Genomic DNA, 26,362 nt, shown 5'->3' on the forward strand with positions numbered 1-26,362 from the left:
ATTACAGTAACTCTCAGCAACTTCCCCAATCATCTGTGTTTCTTACAGAACTTGAACTCAGCATGGAAATGGAAACAGCTCTCAGGACAAGCTCACCAGCAGTGCTTGGAAGTCAGGACAACACCCCACTCTACAGTGGCTGAACTCCTCAAAGCAGCCTGGTTTAGCTATTATCAATAAAATGAATACAAATACATGAGGCTGAACTGATGCACTGCATTGGTGGGTTGAAAATTCCTCAGCCCATGCTTTTACCTTAAGAAATGCCTACACTAAACCTAAAAAAAGACTCCTGCACGCTCACTGTAGCAGAAAACCACGTAAGTCATGGCAGCACTGAGGTTTGCTGAATTTGGTTTGTATTACAGAGCTGCCTTATGGTTCATAAATAGCAGCATATCCCAAATGAGTTACTAATAAAGCTTTTCCCCAAATTATATAATAATGTATCTTGCCCTTTAGAGTACCACTAGAGGAGTGTTCAGGGGAGGTTTATTGGGCAACAGGAGAGGAGAAAACTCAAATTACCTCCAGCATATCTTGGGAAATGATAACAGACAGAAGCACTGAGTTAGCACTCAGTCTGAAGTTACCAACCTATGGACAAGATGCAATACACAAACACGTCCTCACTTCTACTTCCCAGCAATGCACAAGTGAGACACTGCCTTTAGCTGTCACTGCCAGGGTAAGAAGATACTTTCACTGATACTTTCTGTTCAAAGCTCAGTAAGAACTATAAAAAACCTAAAAATAACTGCAACAGCTTTTCTAACTTTCAAAATACCAAATAGCAATTTAAAACACCTTTCAGGGCTAGGGAAAAGTGATGCATCATACTTTGAAATGAATACAATTCTCAACATGACACATTCTCTTCAAGGACCTAATATACTGGATTTTAAAGTTAAAACAAATTTATGTCTCAAAAGCTTCTCTCTAGAACAAGATTAAATTTGGTCCTTGAACCAGCATAATAGAGCAGGTGGAGGGAGGAGTTTGCATATCTGAGATTTTAAAGGCAGCTAACTTTTCAGAGAGTTAAATTACAAGAATAAATCTTTGAGGTGATCTATTAAGCAGGGAAAATACAGTCAGAGGCATTTGATACACTTCGTATTTTATCTACACAAAAGGATGGGAAACAAATGCTTCCCTTTGGGAATCTATCTTTCCCAAGAAATTGAAAGGCACAACCCAGAGGGACTCTTGGCTGTGCCTCAGGACTCTGGATTTCTGTTTCCATTTTTGCCACTGCCCGACAAAAAACATTCCATCCTTTATAATGTTTTTGTAATGAAGATAACAGCTTCCCCTTCCTTGGTAAAATGCTCTGAAATATCCTGATTATCTATCTACTATAATAGTCTACTATTTTGACTCTGGGGTCCCCAAGTCTCCCCAAAAGGTCACAGAAACAAGCTTTCAAATGTATTTCAGCTATAATACCCCAGCAGGCGACTAACTTTATGGGCAAGAATTCTTTTTCAGACCAGCTCTCTGCCTTTGAAAGACCCAAGCTACAGCCTTTCTATGCAAATCAACAAAGAAATCTGTCCCCCTGTGCAAAACATGCAAAAGGGTTTAACAGCTAAGAGACATCCTGGACTTCTTACAATAAAGAGATATCACAGATTCAGTCACTCCTTTCAAGTATGACAGTCCTAATTTTCATGCTTCTATTATCCAACACACATAGCTAAGCACCTCCTACAATAACTTTAAAATCCTTTATTCAGTTTAATATTTAATTCGATTTTCCATCAATTTGCTCTAAAATCACTTTGTGAGCACACATATCAATTTTCAGTGTTTAAAAAAAAGATTAAGCGAGTGTCAACTCCTTTGTTATTGGCTACACATCTTTAAGAAGGAATCATTAAGGATAAACTTCTTCATTGGGGCAAGGTGTGTGGGGAGAATGGAGGGTAGGAAGGGGACAGAATACAGCCACTCACATCCTACTGAAAACTTGGGTATTCACTAAGCAATCTGGTACAATTCACTTGTCAAAGATATTGGAATTCTGTTGGCATTACTGTCAATACTTCCCTCACTTAGGTAGGAACTCTCAAAGCATCTCAAGACATTGTTGCACAGCATCAGTTAGTGAACATACTGAAGTTAATTTACTTGCAAATGGTATTTCCCATATTCTTAAAAGTTAACAACTTTCATTAAATAGCTTTAATCAAGCTGGAAAATAAGGTGTTTTCCTGAAGTGTCATTTTAAACTTTTATCCTTTTATTATCTTCTTTTGAACACTGCAGCAATGGCAAGCACTTATCTCACGTCTCTCTTACAGCACAGAGACTGCTCTGTCATTATCAGTTTTTAAGAAGCTGTAAACTTATCTCAGTGGCTGGAATTCTCCATGAGAGAAAGCAAAAAAAAAAAAAAAAAGAAAAAAGTCAGTAATGATGTACATATCATCTGCCTCTGGGAAAATAAAAACTGCCAGTGATATGCTGGGAAAGATCTCCTTAGACGCCTTTCAGGGCGTCTTGCAGCAGTTTTATTGTAACCCAGCAGTGTGATTTCAAATAACATTATCCAGCAGGCTGATGGCAAGCTCCTAAAATACAGCTCTGCTCTGAACAACTGAGAATGCTATTGTGAGTCTCATGTTTACAGCTGCTCACTGATTGTGTCATATTTGCAAAGCTTTCGGAAAAAAAAATGATAACTTTTTTCTCACCAGTGAGATTTATAAATTCAGCCTAGAATTTAGCTAACAAGCTCAGTGCAGAATTTGCTCCTCTTGGAAATTTTAGCTAAAAATTCCAACATATTTAGACAATATACTTGGAAAAGTATAGTCTAGTATCTTAGAAAAATTAAACACAAAGCAGTATGTACAACAGGGCTCCTACATTATGGGAGGCAGCAGTAAGAGGTATAGATGCACACAGGACACAAAAATATCTACATCTTGATGAACAAGTCATTTTGCTTCCCTTCCATGCCTCAGTTTCTCCAATCAGAAAATGAGAATACTGACCTTCTCCATAAAACAATATAAATTCTACACCTTCACCAACAGGACCCTCAGCTGGGAGGAGGCAAACTGGAATTACAGTCCTACTGCCACAACTGTTTATGCATTAGGTCAAGAGAATAAGATATAATTAATACATTTGTAAAAAAAGAAACACACAGGAGTAACCTTAGAGAAAGAAGCTAAACTAGGTATACCCACCCCCTCTCTAAGTTTGGCCATTCACCTACAAAAGATTCCACTTGTTTGACTTTCTCCTGGCCTCACAATTCCCATGTTTCAGATTGCACAGCAGCAACAGCCTCAAAAGGACAATGGGCAGTGTTCAGCCCTGACTCCCCTCTCAGCTTTTAACTCCCTTTACAGATGTGAATCTGGAGTTAGTGCAAGCCAGGAACAGGTTTTAGTCACAAGTACTTTAAAAAAACCTGAAATCATATCAATGAGCACCTGCTGTGTTGCCCATCAGAAGACAGACAGCTCCAGACTCTGAGCAAAGGGAAATTCTCCATGCAGAGCACCAACCAAAAAAACCTGCTCTGTGCAGAGACACAGCTCAGCTGCACCCCTGTGCAAAGTGTCACCTACCCATGAGTTCCACATGGCCCCAGCCAACACCAGCTCAGGGACACTGGCACTGCAATGGGAGCTGCTCACTGTGACTTCAGCAAAGCTGAACACATGGTCTGCCACCGTGCTCCTAAAGCCAAGGGGCTGAGACATCATGGCCTGGCTTGCTGGCCTGGGCAAGCATTAAATTGGCTGCACTGCCAGGTTTGAAGGGCTGTGGTTAATAAATAAAAGTGCAATTAGCAGAGAGCTGCTGCAGGCAGCCCCTGGGGACAATGGTGTCTCCACCAGCAGTGAGACAGGGAGGCAGAGGCACCCCAGGCAGGAATGCAGATGGCACAGAGCTGGGAGAGTCCTGCAGCACAGGGTGGGGCTGCACTCAGAGGGACTGTGGGGTCTCTCACTGCTCAGAGTGACCCCAAGAAAAGCTGGAAAGTCTCTTTTCCCAGCCCAGCGCTTGAAGAAGGAGTCAGGGCTCTCAATTTCTCAGTCTCAAGGTTGTTTATTGTTCCTTATCTATAAAATTCTTCCTCCTGTCCTGCCGAGGTCCATCCAGCAGGGCAGTTCCAGGCACTCTGCCTGCCCCAGGGCAGTGTTATGTCTTTATACCAAAAACTACATGTACAATGTTTACAATTACTTTCCAATACCTATCACCTATGTTAGACAGTGAGCTTCTACTCTAAACCAATCCAAAAGTGCCAACATCACAGCAGAAGATGAAGGCCAAGAAGAAGAAGGAAGAAAGGCTGGACATGCCCAGATCCCTCCATCTTGCCCTCTGAATCCCCATTCTAGAAAACCCCCAAATCTACTTTTTTTACCTTGTGATAAATTCACTATCATTCTACTTAATTTTTCGTGGCTTGCAGATCTTCATCTAAGGTTGGTAACTTGCTCCATGGGTCATAATCAAAACCACAGGGGCATCTTGAGCTCTGTGCCAGGGTCTCTGAGCCCCCTGGCAGGGGTCTGGGCTGCTCAGGACAGCCAGAGGGATGTCCTGGGTCCTGACAAGGGACCTTAGAGGCTGAGGAACTGGGCTGACAGGAGCTGCATCTGTCTTCCAACTTCCTAAAAAGCTTCACACAAAGACAGAGTAACCCTTTGCTACAGTACTGGGGGGGGCTGAGCAGGGAAAGAAGAGCTGGCACAAAGGAGCTGCATGTCCCACAGAAAAGCTGAGCAGCAGCCAGCACTGGGCTCTTGCATTGAGAAAGGCCAAACAGGTACTGAGTTGTGTTAGCAAAAGTGCAGCCAGCAGTCCAGGGAAGTGGATATTGCTCTCTACTGACTACCAGTGAGGCTGCACCTGGAGAGCCTTGGTCAGATCTGGGTTCTCCAGTAGAACATTAGAGTGATGGTTGAGGGGCTGGAACATGTGATTTGCAAGGAAAAGCTGAGAGAGCCTGGCTTGTCAGCCTGGCTTTAGGGGACACCTAACACTGTCTGTCTAATGAGAGGGTACAGAGGAGCCAAATTCTTCTCAGAAGCAAACTGTAGCAAGAAAAAAATCTATTCACATCTTTGGAAAAAAAACCCCTTTGGCATGATGGTAGTAAAGCCCAGAGAGAACATGACATGTCCATTGCTAAAGACAATCAACATTCATCCAGAGCAGGGCTTCAGGAATCTACTGAGGATGTAAGCAAGGAATGGAGAAATTACTTCCATAGGCCCCTTCTAATCTAAATTATTCTACAATCCTGCATAGGGCACAGGCTTTTCTACATATTTCATCACCTTCAGATACATTACCTATACAAACATTTCCTTGTATCACATCTCTGACTGCTGGAGTGGAAAATACACTGTATTGTCTTTCATCCTGCCCTAGAGCCTGTCAGTAGGCAGGACTGTTGTAATAAAACACTTTTGTCAAGCTACATTTTGAAGCTTCTTTTTTTGATGCGCCCTCATGTTGTGGATAGTACCTCTCAGGCAATGTTCTCTGCTCCTGATGGTGCTCCCAAATTCTCCAGCTGAAACAGGAGGAAAAGTGACCAATTCACAGCTCTGCTGGGAGGGCTGCCAACATTATCAGCAGAAATCAAGGACTGGAGCATTCTCTTGTTTCACCATTGAATGACTGTGAGAAACAGCTGAGACACTGAAGCCACCCATTCAAAGCCTGAGGAATGAGAACAGCAGCAGAACTCAACACTTGAGTTGCTTTCCTCTGCCACAGGGAGAGTCTGGAGTCAAGGTGAATGATAATAAATATTAAACTGGACATTGACAAAAAATATTTTTCCACTGAAAAACTCTAATCTGAATATGCACTGGAAATAATTATTGGCAATGAACTGGGTCCTCCAGATGTGACAAGAATGCAGTGATCTGGGAGTCCCTCAGAGACAGCAGCACAGATGCAGTCCAGCTGGTGCATCCTCTAGAAGACTGATCCTTTAAGGACCAGAAGTTTTCAAATGGAAAGGAAAATTCATCTTAGATTGTGAAGAAGTTAAAAGCACTCACGTGGGAAAACCAAACTTTGAACTCCAGATAAATACAAATTGAATGTTCTCTGATCTCAGGTACCAAGTGAGAGGCAGCAGCTGCAACCTCCCAATGTCTCTTTAAAAGAAGACTTCCTCAGTAATGACTAAAAATTATTTTGCATTTCTTTCCTCATTTCCCTGGAGATCAAGGATGGTCCACTGGTGATTTCAATGGCAAATTTCAAAAGAAATAGTCTCAATTTAGACAGCCCAGCTCTTTTGTCCAAAAGCAAGAAAAGCATCTATAATCTCACAGCCTTCAGAGGTGGATAGGCAAAACTGCATTACTCTGAAGCCATGGATTCATTAAGGAAAGAAAAAAAGTATTTTTAATGCAAGTGAACTAAAATGAGGAAAAACCTTGCAAAGCAAGGGCACAGTGGTGCCTTCTCAGAAACAAGCAGGTTCAGGTAACCTCTCAAATTTTCTGCAGTCTAATTTAAAACACCAGCTCCTTGTTTGCCCTAGAGTTGTGCCACACATTACAGCCCCTGAAATGACAAAACCAACTTTGTTTTCCCTTGGAAGCTGCAAGGCAACTACAGGCACAATAAAAAGTTGAAAAGACCAATTGCAGAAGGCAAAATACTGTAAAACAGATAAAGTGAGAATTTCTCCTGACAATAAGACAGAGGCAATGTTTGGAGTTGTGGTTTTTATGTAATAAGGATTTTCCCATTTCAGTTAGTACATGTCATGTTGCTGAATATGCATTTACACTGCACACTCTTCTCTCCGTATTAAAAATATTATAGCCCAGTAGAAGTTACATGCTATTTTTTGTCTACACTAAAAGCCTTCTTTTTATCAGTCTGTCTATCTCCCCTTTTTCAAAATTTGCTTTCCATTATGATATATAACAACATAAAATACATTGTCCACCGTTCCTCCTTGCATATCAACACAAAAGGAATCTGAAGAGCACTCAGATTTCTACTCCCTGCCTAGGCATAAGCTAAGACTTTATTTTTGGGAGCCAAGCTGCTCCTTCATTGAAGAAACAGCAATATATCTCCATTTAAAAAATACTGATTAGCAAATCTTATAGCACTTTACTAACACATCAGCCAAAACATCACTGAGACTACTGTGTTTCTCCCAAACTGGAAGGATGTTGAAAACTTAAATGATTCACTTACAGCTGATCTAAAGATGAGAGCTCTGCAATTTATGTTTTATTGTCAAATGTTTAAGGGATTAAATCTAAATAAAATACACAATACACAAGCTTCAGAGCACACGTTATCTTTAACATCTTATTTCCAATTAGCAAGTCAAAATAAAGAAGATATGGGGAACATCTGGCTTCAAAAGAAAAGCTCTGGAAGAAATCAAGATTTTGGTTCTTTTGGGCCTCATTTAAGGCTGCTATTTTCCCAGACTCTTGAAACTGGATGAGATGGAAAGATTATTCTCTCTCTCAAAGAGGGGAAAATAGCAGACATACCACCATGTGATGGAGTATTACATCATTCATACTCACAACAATACTGAGCCAGTCTGGCAGTTGAACTGAAAAGACATTTTCTTTGCCTTCGAGGAAGGACGCGGACTCGCCGTAAAGGCAGAGGAACAGGGGAAGGTTAGAAAAGGCTCAGCTCCCCATTGCACTTGGCATGAGTTACAAAATGCTGAAAATGCTTCATTGACAAGCAATTCCAGCGTGAGGTTTAAGAAAATTATATCATGCAAACAAAATCCTAGTGACAAACATCTGAAGGAAAGAAGGCAGCTCTTGAGAAGGACCTTTACCCATTTTTAAAAGGCTTATACTTTACCAGGATGTGAGAAATCATTATCAAGACCACTTTCAAGATATAAGGCCGGGTCAGGTGTGAGAATGAATCCTGTTTTTACAAAACAAATTTGACAGGTAATATTGTTTCTCTGATATACCTTCACTTTGTTCTTAAGACATCAAAAACTGCCAAGACAGAAAAAGCTGCATAAGACTTAAGAATAGGATGAAAGTGGACACAATTTGAGAAAACCTCAAGCTAAAATATTTGCAGATAGCAAGCACAGAAGGGCTTATAGGTCTCAACACACTGGCTTTTGTTCACCCTATTTTGCATAACTGATCTTAATTAATCTAATAAAATGAATTTGTGTTCTGAGGCAGCATTCTTACTGCATTAAAATTCAAATACACAATCTCATATTTTAATGAAAGAAAGCATTTAATTCTCTAATTGACTTTTAAAGTATTAAAATGCATAAAATATTAGTGATGGCTACAACCAGGAATATTTTTCAATGACCGAATCAAAAACATCAACCATAATTGATCATGTTTGCTATCAAGATTTATTTAAACAAAGCATCAGGTAATGCTTCTTTTTTTCTTTTTTTTCCCTTAAGAGGAGCGTGGCCATGCAGGGAAGGAAGAGGAAGAGTCTCCTCCTCATTCCACACCACATCCAGCATATCCTCTGACAAAAGCAAGAATGTGCTGCACAATGACTGCCTGGACCCCACTGTTTTTATTCAGCTGGTGTTAGCAATATATTAGCTCCCATCAGGTCAAAACACCACCCAGTTATAATTCTGGTTTTGCTGACATAAGCCCCAAAATTCAGATGCAGAGATAAACCGTATTAAGCAGAGAGCCAACTTAATTATTTCCCCTTTTAAACAAGCTTTAAGAAGATTGTTAAATATTTATTTTCCCAAGCATGCAAGGATCGCTGAAGGTCAAAGACATCAGAGGTGTGATCCCTTCCTTATCATCCCTCCTTTGTATTTATTTCCCTGGAAGGAGGCCTCCCTGCCATCTCACTTCCCTCCCCTCATCCATCACCCAGAACTCATCCTGGCATTGTTCCTGTGTTATCCCCCCTGCCCTTGCCACCCCCTTTCAGCTTCACCCCCTCAGTGCTGCCAGTGAGGGCTGTCCCCTCTATTTCTACCCCAGAGTTACTGATGTGTTTGCCTCTCTCCCACTCCCTGCTTCTGCTTCTCTCCTTGTTTCACCTTAACCATGAGAATGTCTCATCACTTCAGACACTCCAAACTGGAAGCTAATTACTAAGAGGACAGATCATGCAATTCATTTCATTAATTATTATTTTTATGCATGCAATAACAGGCCAGTATTGCACACATTAAAAATCTGGCTCAGATGTTTCTGCTGTAAGTATTTATGAGTTACACAAGGCCTGACGTGGTGATGGAGCACAGGGTTGCCAAACACTTCTCCTACCCACCCATCATGTAATTCAAGCCCACAGTCACAAAGGCTGCAGTGAATCTACTCCAGAACCCTTCCCTTCATTTCAAAAGGCAACAGTGATTCTTGTTTGTCCCAACACAGGAAGGTATGATGGGCAAGGGCAAAGGACCTCCAGAATTAAAACAATGTAGGTGCAGCAGCTCCACCGACTGTAAACCCCAAGGTTTTCAGCAGTCATAGAACAGCCTGAGTTCAATAGGACCCACAAGAATCATCCAAGTCCACCTCCTGAGCCTGCACAGAACCCTCAACAATCACACCATACGTGCAAGAGCATTGCCCAAGTGTTCCTTGAGCTCTGTCAGGCTTTGTGCTGTGATCACTTCTGCTGCTCCAGTGCCCAGTGACTCTGGGTGAAGATCCTGATATCCAACCTAAACCTCCCCTGCCACAGCTTCAGGCCACTCCCTTGGCTCCTGTCACTGTCACCACAGAAAAGACATCAGTTCCTGCCCCTCCTCTTCCTCCATGAGGAGGTTTTAGGCTGCAATGAGATCTCCCCTCAGCCTCCTCTTTTCCAGGCTGAACAAGCCCCGAGACCTGAGCTGCCCCTTGTGTGGCCTCCCCTCACAGCTGCTCACCTTTGGACACTAACAACTTCAGGTCTTTTTTATATTGTGGTGCCCAAAACTGCACCCAGGACTGGATGTGAGGCCACTCCAGTGCTGTGCTTTAAGAAAAAACTGCCCAGAGAGAGACTTGAAACACTCTGCTCTGCAAAGCAATAAAGTATTTCTGCATTCGGTTTTCAAAAGAGTATTATTTTGACCTCTACTGTTTAAAATTTCCCTTAAATGAGGAAAACAAAGCTATCAACACCAGCCAAAACCTGTAATCTTGATAGGCCATCTTGTGACCCTGTCCCCCTCTCCATCTCTGCAGATGGTTTGTTTAATGCTGCATTATGGAAAAGCTGACAATTTGAGCCACCTGCTGTGTACCAACATCCTGAAAGGAAAAAAGTTGGTCACCCCTCTACACAAAAGCTGGTGAGAATTTCATCAGTGAATTTAATGGGGCATGATCAGGTCTCCCCTTGGCAGGACCAAAGGTCAAGCTCTATTTTATCCAGAGTTAGTAACAAGTGAACAGAAAAGCAAATTTTCAGAGTGTGCAGTTCTTAAACAAAACACTAGCCTGAGCACACACATATGCGTGCAAAATTGCAGTCCTCCTGCTTCTCTTGGATGATATATTTAGAAATCCTATTAGCTGGAGAGATCAACATTCTTATCTGAATTTCCAGGATGCTGTAACATGCAAAATTAGAGCAGCTCTCTTAAGTGGGTCAATTATCACTACTGCACTTACAGCAGCTTTTCCCCTCCCTCCCTGCAGCATCCGTGATGGGCATTTAGCACAAGGATTTAAACAGTCAGATGTTGAGTTGACACAAACCACAATGTAAAGTTCCCTTCCCCTTTTATATTTTCAGCATCTCAAAGGAACAAAGGAAATCACCCAAGTACAGAATCTCCACATTAAAATTGCAGGCTCCCAGCAGAAAGCTGCAATGATTCCCGAGCAGGGCACCCTGCAGGATAATTCCAGTCAGCAATCACACTCACTGTTCTCCTGCCACATCTGACTCAGGTTTATGGCTTTCCCCTCCAAGGGATGAGAGGAGAACCTGAGGGCCACTAATCATGTCCCCAGCCCTGTCCCCCAGGGTGCAGACCCACACAACCAGTTTGAAAGGCTTCAGGTTAACATCTCCTCAAGAAGGAATTCTCTTTAAAATTAAAAACACTGCAAAGCATCAGACACAAGTGGAGCAGTTCAAGTACCCAGCACCACTTCAGATGCTACAAAGACGTCCAGAGGAAACACAAGCTCTTCTGCAACACAGCTGGAGGCCAGGTGAGATATCTGAGAGGCTCCTTCTGCCCCACTGCTGCCCACCCATGAGCAGCCCTGGCAGTAAGGGGATGCAGCAGGGAAGAGGACACAGCCACACAGTGGAATACACAATGTCAATGAGCACATGGAAAGGAAAATTTTACTTTCCCAGCAACTGGAAACACAAAACACGTGATTTTCTCAGCACCACACTCACTGTATACATCCTTCTTTATAGGGAAAAAAATGTGTGAGACAGCACTGCAAGTGAAAGATGATATGATTCTCCTTTATTCCATGGAAAAGCAGACTGGATATGCAGGCTTCAGGTCATGAGCCCTGCTGTTGAAATTCAACAGATCCAGCCCTGGCTGGAGGAGAGGGTGATGGGGAGAAATTAAGGTGCAGAAATTAAATTTCTATTGCTGTCCCTGGCTGCCCTCTTCCCTACATCTCCAACATTTTCTTGTGTGGTACTAAATAGGAATGATCTCAAAAGCCAAGCATTACCAAACACCTAACTCTTTGGAAATCTATGCAAATGACATGGGGCAACAACAGCCACTCCCTATTTAAGGCAGCAATTTTTTCTTAATAGATGAAGCTCTTCCAGCTAAAATCCATCTGCTCAAAAACACAGCAATTTTAAGACTTCATTTTGAAATTAAGTGAACAAGGGTTTTGCAAGCCTTCAAGTTCAAGCAAATGCTTCATTAGGAAACATTTCTTCACCAAGAATGTGGTCAAACACTGGAACAGGGTTCCTAGAGAGGTGGTCAAAGCCCTCAGGCTGTCAGTGCTTAAGAAGCATTTGTAAAATGCCCTTAACAACATGGTGTAACTTTTGGTCATCCCTGAATTGGTCAAGCAGTTGGACTGGATAATCATTGTAGGTCAGTTCCAAATGAAAATATTCTATTCAACTTACTATGAAGATCTTGGCATCTCTTTCCACACAGTGAAATGAAGTCATTTGCCTCAGTAAATATTATATGTATTTTAACTGTGCAATTTAAAATCCATTTTTATTCTCACATGTCCTTGTCACACGCCACACTTGAACAAAACACATTTTCAACGCAACACCAGTTAAGAAAAAAAAGTAAAAGGTCAGTTACTAAAAAGAAAGTCCTTAAACAGAAAGAAATAGAAACTGCTTTTATTAACCTCCCTAACCACAGCTTTAAAATTTTTGTGATTAAAGCCTAATTTCAAAAGTTGACTTTTTAATCAGGAACACTAGGGCCTGCTGGCTCCAGGAAGTTTTAGTAGAGGTCAAAAGATTGCTGAAGATATAATTTTTCATTTCTAATAAAAAAGGAAGTCTTGCCCTTTTCCTTGCAAAGACAGACCTTGAAGTGTTAGTAGAGAAACAAAGATTTGTATCCATCAAAGGTTCTCATGGTGAGGCTGTACAAAGCTCCCCAAGACCACATGGAGCTGACAGAGCAGCTAATGCTTGCAGAGAATTAGCTGAACTCCTCTTGCAAAGACCAACATGGCAGAAAAGCCCAGGAGCTGCTGCCTAAGCAAGGATTAAAGAGGCCAGTTCCTCATTCCAGCACAGATTTTCTGGGTAACTCTGAATGTGTCACTTAGCCTCAGTTCTGCACCTGGAAATGAAGATAAATACTCCCAACTTCCCTTTCTGTGACATGAAAATAAACACATTAAAGCAGGAGACTTTCAAATAGCTTGGCAATAAAGTACAAGTATTGCAGACAGAGAGGAAATAACAAAGTGCTGCCCCATTCAGCTGCCCAGCTTTTTCCCAAACCTGCTGGGATCCAGCAATGCCTTCGTGATCTTCCCTCAAACAAAAGGGAGGTTCACAGGGCAGAGGAAGCCAGGGAGGAAAAGCTCCTTGTGCTTTCCCACCCAGCTCAAGTTTACATCTCAAAGACTTGTAGGCACCAAAGGTTCTCCTGACAGCCTTCTGCTCCCCACACCCAAACTGAAGAGGTCATTTTTCTTCTACATTTCTCAGAAATGTTCTTTTGCAAACAACTCAGGAGAGAGGCCTCACTTGGTTGCCTTGGTCTGACCCTGGGAGGATCCCACCTCTGTTCTCTGACAAAAAAAAGCTACCAAAAACCCCCTGAATAATTCAACCTCAGTCTCAGAGGCTGCCCAGCCCAGAGCCCACATCATCGAGACTGATCAGCTTTACTGGAGGGAGAAAAAGCTGCCCTGAATTTACCTTCAGAGGCATTCAGAGGGATATTTACACAAGATAGCTAGTGAGGGAAATTTGCAGGGACTCTTCTCATGTGGAAAAGGTTTTATTTACTAGGCTCTGACAAGACAGGATTTGGTTAACAACTAAAGGTGCATTTTTCAGAGAGCTTCAAAGGAAAAGAATAAATAAATAGTATAAAAAAGGTGCATGTGTGTGTGGGATAAAAGACATTTACCATGTAAAATGTTGCTATAAAAGACCCCAGGTGGTAGCACTGGAAAACATTACACAAAGGAGTGGACAGTTGTACAGTTTTTCTAACTGCTGTGTACAGTAACAGGATCACAAACAGAATGAAATGTTCCCTGATTAAAACAAACTGATATCCCACCTGGAAAATCCTGGCCAGGCTGCCATTGTTCCTGAGTGAGCCTGGGGCAGGCACAGGTGACAGCTGAGCCCATAAGTCACTCAGACACCCTGCCTGCCTCTTCCCAAATCCCCTCTCTCGGGAACGGCGACATCAGCTACAGCGCCCTTTGTTTCCATTCTGACATGTGCAGGGGTGGGAAAGCTGCTCAAAACATGAGAGAGAAACAACTCTGGGCTGTTGCTATTCCAAGAAACAATTAAAAGGCAGAGTCTGAACTGCCCAGAGCGCTGGCAGTGCCAGACAAAGTCAGACATCACTGGAAAGGCTCAGCATCACTCGGTCCCTGGCAGAGGGACAACAGGTTCCATCACACCTGAGGGTTTAAAAACCACTGTCTCCTTCAGATGGAATTTTTGCATTATATCTTCTCTTCTGACACTGATAATAAAACCACATTGACACATTTTATAAAGAGAATAATAAACTGAAGTTTTTATAGGCAACTCATCAGAAGGATGAAACACCTCCTAGATCCAGCTAATAGTTAGCAAGCTGTTTTCCCTGGAAAACATTAACACATACAAGCAATAAAGGAAGGCAAATGAAAAGCTATGCCAAAGTGGCTGCACTGGGAGGGTTTGTGTCACATATCCTGATAAAAACCATAAACTGATGCAAAATCTATTCACATCTCAAATAATACATACAAAACTTTCCAAAGGATTACAAATAAAAGCTGCTCTTCAGATTAATAAATTTTTATTTTCTCCTTAAGTTGTGGAACTATTTTTTCAGATCAAAAAAATTTGAGTTACCAGAATATTTTGCATTTTTGCATTAATTAAATAACACATAAGAACCAAGGAGAACATAATGTTTTCCTATTTCAGGCTGAGGTTTATTCAGGCATCATTCAGACTGCACTAGCAGACTTGGGCCAAAGTATTCTTCACATTTTCACAGAGGCTGGCTGGCAATATGTACATTATGACAAAAAAAGAAGACTAAGCAGATAATCATGTCAGATAAATACATTCCACTCCCTCAAAGTGAACTTGCAGACACAATTACATTCTCTTTTCCCTCTCCAAATGCTTCCCACTCCTTTGGTTGTGCCACAAGAACAGAACATTTTTTGTCACTTCAGTCCCTACTACATCCCCTGTACCTCCCTAGACATTTTTGTTCCTTTCACCACACAACTTTTTCAGAAACATGGTGTCTTCTACTGCTAACACTGTTCTGTTCCCAGGTAACATCTCTTGCCTCCACAACTCCCAGGTCACTTGGATAACTCATTTGGGCCACCCAAAATTAGTGAGCTGTCCCTCAGTTCTGAGGATGCTGCTGCCTTCACTACTTCTTCCACGTCACCTCTTTCCTCTAAAATATTTCACCAATCTTCAGTTTTTAACTTCCTTTTCTAAATTTCTCCCACATTTTTTTGTTAGAATTCTAGAATGAACACAATGACAATGAACACTTTAAACTCAGGAACATGGCTGAGCAGTATTGTATTTAAATGTTGAAGTGCTAAAAATACTGCAATTCTCCTTTGTACAGAATTATTCAGTGTACTGCTCCTCTTTCCAAGCCCTCCTTATCACCTTCTCCAGAGGAACAAAATCAATGGCAAGTTTATTATCCTGAATATGGATTTTAATTCTTGTCAAAGCACTTTGTCCCTTGGCCATCCTCTCTACACCTGCTCTTGGCCCCTCTGCTCCAAAGGCCCTGGGCACAGCCCTGCCTCCTGTGGCCCAGGTCTGTAGTGCCAGATTTAAGCTGGGAACAATTATAACATGCTGATAATGATCATCATAATTAATCTACGGAGCCCTTGAACATATTTGAATTTCAAAGGTCAGCAATTTGCACCCGTGGCCCTCAGGTTTTTAAGCTTCTTCTGAAAGGAGAAGATACCAGAAAAGGAACTTGTATTTCACTGTTGGGAATCCATAATTTATTTGGGCTATGTTTTTTAAACTACACTGGATTTTAAATAGTAATACAAAACAAAACACACAAACAAAGCCATGGCAGAACACAGGTAGAAGCTGAATGAACTCCCTCTCCCAAAGTGACAAAGGTTAAACTCTTAATATCAACTACAAAATGAGGTTTATCAAATAGATTAAAAAAAACCAAAAAAACAACCAAAAAAAAAAAAACACTAAACCAAAGAAAACCACTAAAAAAATTGAGCTTTATGGACATGCACAACAATCTTTTCATTCCCAGGCAGCACAGTAACTGTGCAAATGAGGGTGGATATTATTGATGTAGAAAGACAGAACTCATCTTTGCAGTTTTAGTCATACTTTACTCCTAGTATTTTATGTGAAGTATCACACAGGACATTATCTCCATTTAACAAAGAAAGCTGGGAAATTCATTTAGGGATTTATTAAGTGTCAACCAGATCAGTACATCTTGCACATAAGTGAGATACATGCTGAAATACTTGAAAGAAGGTTAAAAAACAAGTAAATTATTTTTGCTTTATTTGTTTGCTCTGTTAGCTGCACTTGCTGCAGAGATGGCTGTACATTGCAGTGCACCTACCTGGCTCTTACAGCCCACATTTCTTCAATGCCTTTTATCCCTATCAGTGAGGAAAAATGGATTTGGAAATTACAGCTGGGCTATCATTCAGAAGTATCAAATAACAACTGTAAAAAAATTACTTTTAACATGACGTGAGCATAAATATAACACAGAATCATAAAAGGGATCTTAGAGATAATTTATTTTCAACATCCCTGCTGTGGGCAGGGACACCTTCCAGGTTGTTTAAGCCCCATGCAGCCTGGCCTTGAACACTCCCAGGAAAGGGGCAGCCACAGCTGCTCTGGGCACCTGTGCCAAGCCCTCAGTTTCCTCACTGTTCAGAATTTTTTAATAGCTAATCTAATCCCACCCTCTTGCAGGCAGTTACCCGGAAGATACATTATCAAAATACTGGTAACACCTTAAAATCAACACTATCTTTATGGCAATGAAGAGTGCTAATGTTCAAAGTTCACATGGAGACTTTACAGTAGGAAAAAAACAATGTACTAGGCAAGCCTGCCTTTTAATTCCATTATTCCTGCAAAACCGTGTTTTTTTAAACATGCAAATACAATTACCACAACACTACTACAAGATCAGAAATTACTACTTTTAGAATACTGAATATATTTTCTGAAATGACAAAAAAAAAAATCTCAGTCTTAAAAGGAAAGCTAAACTGTTCAAGTGCAAAAATATAGAACGAGAGCAGCAATCTAGAAAAAGCATCAAATCAGAATACTGAAGATGTGAACATACTATTTTAAAGTAGAAAAAAACTAAAGACAGAATTGTAGAATGATAAAATGATAGAATGGTTTGGGGCTTGGAAGGGGCCTTAAAATACATCCAGTCCCAATACCCCTGCATAGGCAGGGACACCTTTCACTAGACCAGGTTGCTCAGAGCCAGAGCAACAGAAGTAATTGTTTGATACTAAACTCTGAATTCCAGCAACTAAAACACAACATAGAAGAAATTAAAATATATAACAAAAATTAATTTGGATGGTCATGAGTATTTAAAGCTTATGTGGATTTTAGTTAAGTTCCCTAAGACAAAAATAGGGATGGTAAAGCAGGAAATACTCACTTGGAAATCTGTCCTGTGTGCACCTCCAGCCACTGATTTCCTGTATGATTTTTGAGCAAATTTCAGAATTTATGAAACTTTTTTTTTTCAAGAACTAAAAGAGGAGTGATACTGTCCTTCCTGCAAGTATCAGAAGAAGGAAATCCAAATATGTTGATCAAAAACCCACTGGAATTCTAATCTGTTCTTTGATGCTGACACTGCAGAAGGTTTGGGGATAACTGTCATTTACTTTAAAAGAGAAAAAAAAATAAACAAAAAATATAAATACTCCACAAATAATAAACCCTAGCAATGCACAGGGGAAGTGCAATTTTATACTTGAAGCAAATGTTGCAAAAGGAGAAATTCAGAGTTAGTGATGAGAGGCAGAGTGACATTTATAGCATTAAATACTAAGTACTGTACATTTAGACAGGGAACAAATTTACTTGAACCATGGGAAACACTCCCATTCACTTCCATGTATAAACCCAGCCATGACCAAGCCAGCTCTTGAACACTTACCTTTTCACATTTTGAAATAAGGTCTGACTGGGATAGTTGACTTGCTAAAAGAGAGTCTTCTGTTTATTGGTATTTTCTAACTGTGAAAGGATACGAGGAGTTCCCTCTGTCCTGCACACCAGGTAGAGGCAGGCAGCGATGACGTGGGTCCTCTTTCTGCCCCGTGTCAGATGTTTGCTCACAGCCATCTTGAAAAAATTAAAGGCAGTATCCAGACAATGCTGGTTGAGTTGGAGCTGGTTTCCCAAGTGGTGAATCTGACGCTTCCCTAGGAAAATTAACAAGGAAAACAACAGCTTAACAACTATGCTGTTAATGTGGTTTTAGGCTGGGGTCTTTTAGTGTTGGGGTGATTTTTTTAAGACAAAATTAAGGAGGCAGATTTTGGATTTCATCTGTTTGTGAAATACAGTGACCTCTCAAGTTTCAGGAACTATTCAGCCTGAACTCCTCAGAACAAAAAAAAAAAAAAAAAAAAAGCCTTGTTTTGTTTTGGACTGCTAAAACTGAAACACATGCAATCAATGAACTCTGGAAAACTAAGCCACAAACATCAGTCCCACAGAGGATCCAAGCCATAGCCAAGACTTCTCAGACAAAAGATTATGCCCCTCTCCCTTAGAATCACTTGCCAATTAGCACTTGATCAGCTGCAGCCAAAAACCAGAGGTCATGATGTGTTTGACACTGACGTTTTTGCTGCAGCTCTCCAAGAAGGGATGGAGTTTGCTGTTCCTCTGACCACAAATGAAGTCCACAAGGACAGAGCTCTGCTCCTGCCTTGCCCATGATCCCAGTGAAGGGAGGCACTTCCTTCCTCCAAACACGTTCGCACCCCAGCCTTCATTTGAGGCTTGTCTGCCAGACTCCTTAGATTAGCCTGTGGCTTCAGGAAACAAATGTGCCTTCACCCTTAAATAAAACAATAAAAAGAAAAAAAGTGTGTTTGGGATGATTCATGGCAGGAAGTGGTCCAGCTGCTGGGACAGATGCGGGAAGCCAGGTCCAGCCCGTCCCCACAGCCCCAGCTTCAGAAGGATGTGCTGAAAAGACAGCTTAAGAAAAAGATGGGGGAAGTCATGAGGAAAACAGAGCACTCAAGTTCCTCAGCATACGGGGTCAGACAGCACATCAAGAAAAATCCTTTAATTCAATGTGCCGGGCAGATGTTTCCAGCACATATATTTACAGGAAACCCTCATCTGCTCCCTTCAGAGATGTCAGGAGCAGCTTGTGGAGGGGCACAAAGGTGCCTGCCATGCCCAGCACTGCTCACAGGAGGCAATGGCAACCACACAATGCTTCCCAGAACACCACCAGCTCCTGCACAAACCCACCTTAATTTAATACAAACCCCTAACCATCATCCCTAAGACCATGGCAAAAAAGCTTCACCTCTGAGCACCCTTTTGCCAAAGATGCTGGTTCTAACAAGAAGTGGCTCCAGCCAGGCAGCTGGGGCCAGTGGGACTCCAGCCAAACAGGAGCTGCCACAAAGCAGCAGCTTCTCCTTCCTGCACACGTGGCAATTGCTGCACTCACCACCAAGATATCCTTTAAGGCACATGGGTCAACCAGGTGTGACATGTTTGGACAGTGAAGTAAGAGCAGAGGAAGGAGCCATCACCCTCCAAGGGAGGTGTGGGAATGATAAGCTCCTCAAGGGTAATCCAAAGCCCAGCAGGTGAGCAGCTTTTCCACTGCCATCAGCAGGCCCTGCACTGGCACTCACCAGCCTTGAATACAAATACCACATCTTCCTAAAATTAAGGTACTAACTAGCACCTGGCCTTTCCAGAATTTTATGTCACTCTCTACAGTCTGTATGCTGCTTCTTCTGTCTCTAAGAAAAAAATCAGTTTATACTTATTTGGGGGGGAAAAAAAATGCACTTGAGTACTAAAAACTCATTTTGCAGTGGCAGCAAACCAGCTTCCCTTCAAAAACAAAGAACACACCAAAAGAGGAAAAAAAGAATAACATAGAGGAAGATACTTGAAATTAATTTCTTTCATAAGCTATTTTCAGCACTGAGCTGTTCCCATCCCCAAGCTACCATTAATATTCTGAGTATTTAACCTTTTCCTAATTTCAAATGTTAAAATATAATTAATTCATCATAATCCATCCTAAGAAAACAGTATGCTGGTTTGAGTAATACATGCTCTTTTAGCTGAACTCTTCATCCACCATCAATATTTTAAAGTAGAATTACTTTAGGGGTAATTGTCTACTTAAAAAATACCAAAGAGATCTAAGAGAAAGGTACTTGTCTACTTAGGAAATGCTACTGAATGCTTTACTCAGCCTTCTACAGATCAGAGAAGGTTTTAATTCTGTGTTCTAGGACTCCCTCAAGCTGCCCTGTGGTATTATATCAGTCATACAGTCTGTGGAAAAACAAGACAACTGTTACACTGCTGCTTATCTCCAAAATGAACAACTTAATTCAGGACAAGAATCATCCTAGAAATTATGTGTATCTTGATGACTAACTTGGTATTGTCCTTATTTGTGAAAAGAGAAAAAGAAATGTACTGCTTACAGCATCATCTAAGACAAACATTTACATTCTGCAACCAGTCTCCTATTTACTAAAGAAAGATCAAAAGCTTTGTTGTTTCCCCATCACCACCTCCACCCCTTGAATTTAACATGACAACAAAATTCTATTTTTCTGGTATCTTATGTAAGACTAAGGAAAAAAAATACCTGGAAAAAGTTAGCATTAGCAACTGTGCTTCTAGATTTCTCCACAGGAAACTTCAAGATACCCTTTACTCCTTCTGGTTCCTTTCCAGATTCAAGAATGCATTTAACAAAGCCCAAGAAAAGGCAGGTACCAGCTAGATGGCTGTCACCCAGTACTGCAGTACACAACCAAGCCATTGTAGAGTGCCCTCAGCCTAGTCAGATGACAACCAAATGTATGTCATTTTGTGACTTCCAACCTTTTCTGCCTAGCTGGCCAACCTGACATTTCCAGAGCTGAAAAATGTGCCTCTGTAATATTTTATTTAACTATAAATACAGTGATTAATCTGTTGGTATCTGAAGAGCAGATGTTCATACATAGAGAAACTGAGCTTTAAGAAAACAACTGATGAAAATAAACTCTCTATCCAATGCTTCAGTTACTGCTTACAAACAAGAATAGAGTCCAAATACTCATTCATACTGCCAGTGCTCAACATGAGAAGTCCCCACAAGTGAGCAGTGGCAGCCACAAGCCCTGCTAAGCATTGGGATGCGGCTCCCCAGCAGCAGGGTCAGTGCAGGGAGGAGCAGCTGAGCAGCTGCAAGCTCCAGGCCTGGGAAGATGAGCAATTCCCTCCAGCAGACCTACAGCACTGCATTATGGCCCTCAGCCCTTGAGCATCCTCCCACTCCCACTGCTCCCTGCTAGCTGGGTGGCATTTCAGAACCTTGCATTTGCTGTTTCCCTCCTGTCCCCACCTTTGCTGTGACTGCCACTCTCACTGGGTGCTCCTAGTAAGCTGCAGGGATGCAGCAAGCCTGAGCATCTGAGGATCTCAGCCAAAACAGTGGGAATATCCAACAACACAGTGCAGTTTAGTAGCAATCTGCTCCACTCAGTGTTCACCTGATTCCATCACAGTGTTACAAACTCCAATGAATTGAGATTCTCTACTGGATGGAAAAGAACTGATACACCTTTAAACCCTATCATGATCTGGGTTATAGAACACTCACAACAACACCTTCCTGACTCTCTTATCCATTTTATCCTGCAGGACAGCTTTTAAAAAAGTTTCAATGTGACCCTGCTCGAAAAACCTGCAGCTACTATCTCAGTACAATAAAGCAATATCATCACGTGGAACAGCCAGAATTAATTACTGCATTTTTTTTTCTGAATTGCTATGTAGAAGCACAAATTATAAGACAAAATATATAGGGGTAAAACAAGTCTTGTAGTAGATGCATCTTTTATTAGTAACTTGCAATAAGCATTGTCTCTTTTGGGCCTTACAGGTTTCTGACAGATGCTGGGATTCTTTTTTTAAACAAGAAATAGCACCTTTGAGGTCAAAGCTTACACTTCATGCTGCCCTTGCAATTTAGTGATGGCAAGAAAATTGGTATCTAAGTACCTTTGGGAGAAGGGCAGGGAACAGTGTCTTTTTAAAAAGGCAGGACAAGCCCAACAGCAAGGTTTCGAAAATTCCCCCCTGTCCCTCACCAGTATAAAGCAATAAATTTCCTTTTACAGAGCAAAAGAACAAAAGTCTAGAAACTACAGAAATTTTGCAATGCACAGAGCACGCAATTCCCATTTATTTCTCAAAGGCTCATCATACCATCGAGTGGAGGGGGAGGCAGGGGGAGAAGTGAGAGAAAGAGAGAAGTTTGCACTTCTGTAATCAACACACAAAATCAAGTTCCCAGGCTACCAAGTAGTAAAGTTTATCACGCTCCTGAATCTGCAGCAAAAAACAAAAGGCTCTTTTCAGCTCTTAGTTCCAAGCCTACTAAAAAAAAAAAAAAAAGTGTTTCTACCCATCTACTCCCAGCATGCTGAAAGAAACACCATCATCTTCTCATCCCATGCCAACCTCAATGCTTTGAACTGGCACAGCAGACCTGAAGTGACAAGTTCACATAGGACCACAGAACACTACTGTCCTTTTATTTCAGATAATTTCCATTCTTTTGACACAGGAAACTGTGGTTATTACAAAACAAAATGCGTAGGCCAGAAATCACTGTCAAAAAAAAATAGATTTGCAGAATATCTTGGTTCTATTAAATGCTTACACAAGAGACAGTTGAAAGCAAAACTGAAGCTTAAGTTATAATAGAAGCTAAGTAGAAAAGGAGGGAAAATCAGACATATTCTTTACAAGCAATTTTCTTTCTTTTATGATCTTGTTACTACAGAAACATCTTGTTCTCTTCCCCTATGGAAGAGGAATCATACCTTTTTTTGGACCCCTTAAAAGTCAGTAATGTCAAGCAGCTACAGCTCTACATTACGCTTATCTGGCTTCTGCCTGCTCATCTGCAGCCCTCCCTTCAGTCTGACAGAGGCTGTGACACTGCTATTTCATATATTTGCCAGGATGAATCATAAGTTTCTAGGGAAATAACAGGCAGTACAAAGCCAGAGCCTAAATGAATTGTTATTACGATACTAAAGTGCATCATCAAAATCCAGGCACATGGATTTTCCCCCCTCTCTGCAATTTGCTCCAGGGGCCCTGAAAACGAGTGCTACCTGAAGCAGGGAACAGAGTCATGTTAACAGCACTAATCCTTCTTTTGCAAAAAGGATTGTTATGGTAACAAACACTAGATTCTATTAAAAGAAACATTTTGGATGGTTTTCACTTGGATATTCATTTCCAGCATTTGAATTGCTTTACCAACTGAATTTTATGTGCAGATTTTGTTCTGCATTTGGGGTGTCGTCCCTTTTCTTTCTTTGAAAAGGCTGCCCAAAAGAACTCCAAGAAAAGGGGGAAAAGAGCAGTTTTTATGTGTGAGCATCCCTGCATGCTTTGTCACATCCTTCAATTTCAGCAATTCCCAGCTCAAAGCCTGAATGAATTTCCTGCTCTTTGCTCTATGCCAGGCTTCTATGTTATTTGTATTACAAATCAGTAAAACAAACAAACAAAGGCACAAAAGGGGCAGATCAGTGGGACTACACTCATGAAGGCTGGTCCCAGCAGCCTAATCAAGGGGAGAGTCCTGTGATCAAAGACAAGAACACATTTAAAGGGAGGGAAGTGAGGCTGCAGGGCTCAACCGAGCATTTCCAGCCACACACGCAATACTGGGAGCAAGGAACAGCTTCATCCCTGGCAGCCTGTAAGGAAAAAGGCCAGTGAGCAGTAAAAGTAGCAGCACAGCAGGACACTGCAGCAGTGCTGACCCAGCACAATAACAAGTTTAATTTTATCAAGGTTAGCTAAGAGTTATTCCCAGTAACACCTAATTGCCCGTGAGGAAAGTGATGACCACGCTGGCCTTGTGCCCACGCTCTGCCTGGCTCCAAATCCTTATCCTGCCATCTGCTTGGGGGTGCACCCCACATCCCAAACCCAGCTCTTCCACACAAGAGCTCCCCAGTTCCCCTATGGGATGTGTCAGTCCCCAGGATGAGCAACCTGGAGCCTGGGAACACTTGGCCCTGCTCTGATGGGTGCATCCCAGTGCCCGTGTCACCAGGCTGCCCAAGGGTACACTCTGTTCTGTTATCTCAGCAGGATGAAACAGCTCCTGGCCCTTTCCCTGAGATATTTCACCAACTGTGCCAGCAAAACTGTTTGTGGCAATGAACAGAAAACCAAACCAGTAAACTGACCTGTGTTAAAAACAACCTTGTGAAATAAAAAAGACTTAATCCAGACCTGTTTACTGAAGGATTGATGCCTCCTCTTTATCTCTGTATGACCAGACCCAGACTAGCCGAGTGCAGAGACCTGTATTCAATTTCTCTGCCTGCTGACAACAATCCAACTCATCCATTCTGCCTCCCATGAGAGCACCCCATCTACCAGGTGCAGGTCCCTTCTGTCCTGGTAAAGCCCTTCCAGAGCACATCAAAGGCTCATTCACTCATTCAGCTAAGGAGAACAACCATGCACCTTTAAGATTAATGTCTTAAAAATTCAGATGGTGGTCACTGCTGCAACCACTTTTTAAATATTTGATACTAAGCTACTTTTCTTTCACTCAGAAAATTTGCTGTTAACATCTCTTCTCAGCACTTCCCTGTACTTCTTTAAGTATTCATTCCCTCAAAATTGGCCCTTGTATTCCATTAATGCCAAAACAGGCCTGCAAAGCACCCACACAACTTCTCCCACCCCTCCTCCTCAAGCACATTTTCTACTCCCTGATCCTATGATACCACTCCCTCTTTGCATATACAGCAACTGTCCATTTGAATTAATGTGTTTTAACCACTCTGAAAAATCTGGCATCACAAGTGGTTCCCTCTGATTTTCTGTATGCAGTTCCTGGAATTCTGCTTCCCTCACAGGTGGCACTTCTCCTACTGCCATTTCATTCCCATTATCCATCTAACTGCTACCCACGCTTCAACAACAGACTAGAAGCCATTCAGCTGATGCAGGGGCTGCATTTAACCTATTGCTAATCTTGCCCATCATCCTCAAGACAGCAGCTTGCTCATTTCTTAACCCTGCTTAATTATTCTTTTCAGCACAGCTCAAGTACTGCTTGCTCATAAAGTCCTTACTGAACTTCATTTATGGTGTCATGTTGGAAAACCACAGTCAATGCTGACATTAAAAGAAAACAAAAGCAAGAAAACCCCAACAAAACCCTTATCTGTTGAGTCACCAGCACTGAAGGAATTGGATCACAACTGTTTTAAGTGAAGCTCAAGCCCAACTGTTCCTGCAGACAGCGTTCCCACCTCCAAAGTGACATTTACATGGCCATACACTGATACAGATGAGGGAATTTGCTGTGCTGAAAATCAACCCAAACAACCAAAAAGCTGAATTTTCATTTGGACCAGCTCCCTCACGTAACTCAACCAGCAGCCTCGCAAGCCCCAACGGCGGCAGAATGTGGCAGGGGCGAGGAGGAATCCTGTCAGCAGCCACACACACGTGGATCAACTTAAAGAAATGTGAGACTGAAGCCTAAATGGGTCAAAGAGAAAAGTACACACCATCCCTACGCTTCCTCCTGCTTCCCTGCTACTGCTGCCAGCCCTCCCTGCTCCTCCTGTGCAAGGCAGCTTGCACAAAAGTCTGATTACCACAGTTTAAACAAATGCTATCGAGCTCATTAGTTATTTGTCTATTAGAATGATTCAGGTCATTTCAGATTCATTTTGGAAGAAAGCAAATATGGGCTTTTTTTATATCCAAAAGTTTAGCTAACTGAACTTTTTTTACTCACAGAAGATTTGCAGCTGTTTCAAAGTTGAAACAGCTGGAAAGCTGCACTACTGGCAAGAACTGTGAGCACATGTATGATTAATGTAGCATAACCCTTACCTGTCTCACATTAAGGGAATTGGAAAGAAAAAATGTAGCATAACCCTTACCTGTCTCACATTAAGGGAATTGGAAAGAAAAAATTTAAATACCAGGAACTTTCAGACAGTGGTAGCTTTTGGACATGCAAGATTTCCTTCTGAAAGCACCACCAGTTAGGCCTTGCTTTAATCTTCCTCTGTATTGTTTGGCCAGTGATTTTTTTTTTTTTTTATTACATTTTAAAGGACAGTTTTTCTTAGAGATTTTTCTATATATGTATATATGTAAACCTTTTCCCTTCCACTTATCAATTACCAGTTGCTACTCTTGTCACAACAAGAAATTGAACATTTCTGCTGTCACACAGCATTACTGCTGATCCAAACACTACCTTCAACCACCGAAAATCATTTCTACATCACTGCAAGAAAAATAAAGAAAAATATTTTCTCATCACATAATCTGACAGTTTTAAAAAAAATCATTTTCAAAAGTTTTAAAAACCTGCAATTCTAGCATTTTGAGAATGATA

At 41.5% G+C, this 26,362-nt stretch overlaps 1 protein-coding gene across 1 annotated transcript in view; it reads right to left on the reverse strand.

Moving 5' to 3' along the window:
* Positions 1 to 26,362, reverse strand: part of BRF1 (BRF1 general transcription factor IIIB subunit) — a 174,075-nt gene that overhangs the window by 113,024 nt on the left and 34,689 nt on the right. The window contains exon 3 of the mRNA XM_054634806.2: positions 17,940 to 18,113. Coding sequence (XP_054490781.2) covers positions 17,940 to 18,113 — 174 coding nt within the window. The remainder of the gene's footprint in view (positions 1 to 17,939; positions 18,114 to 26,362) is intronic.

This window comes from Agelaius phoeniceus, chromosome 6, assembly GCF_051311805.1.
Source record: "Agelaius phoeniceus isolate bAgePho1 chromosome 6, bAgePho1.hap1, whole genome shotgun sequence".
NCBI classification, from domain to species: Eukaryota; Metazoa; Chordata; class Aves; order Passeriformes; family Icteridae; genus Agelaius; species Agelaius phoeniceus.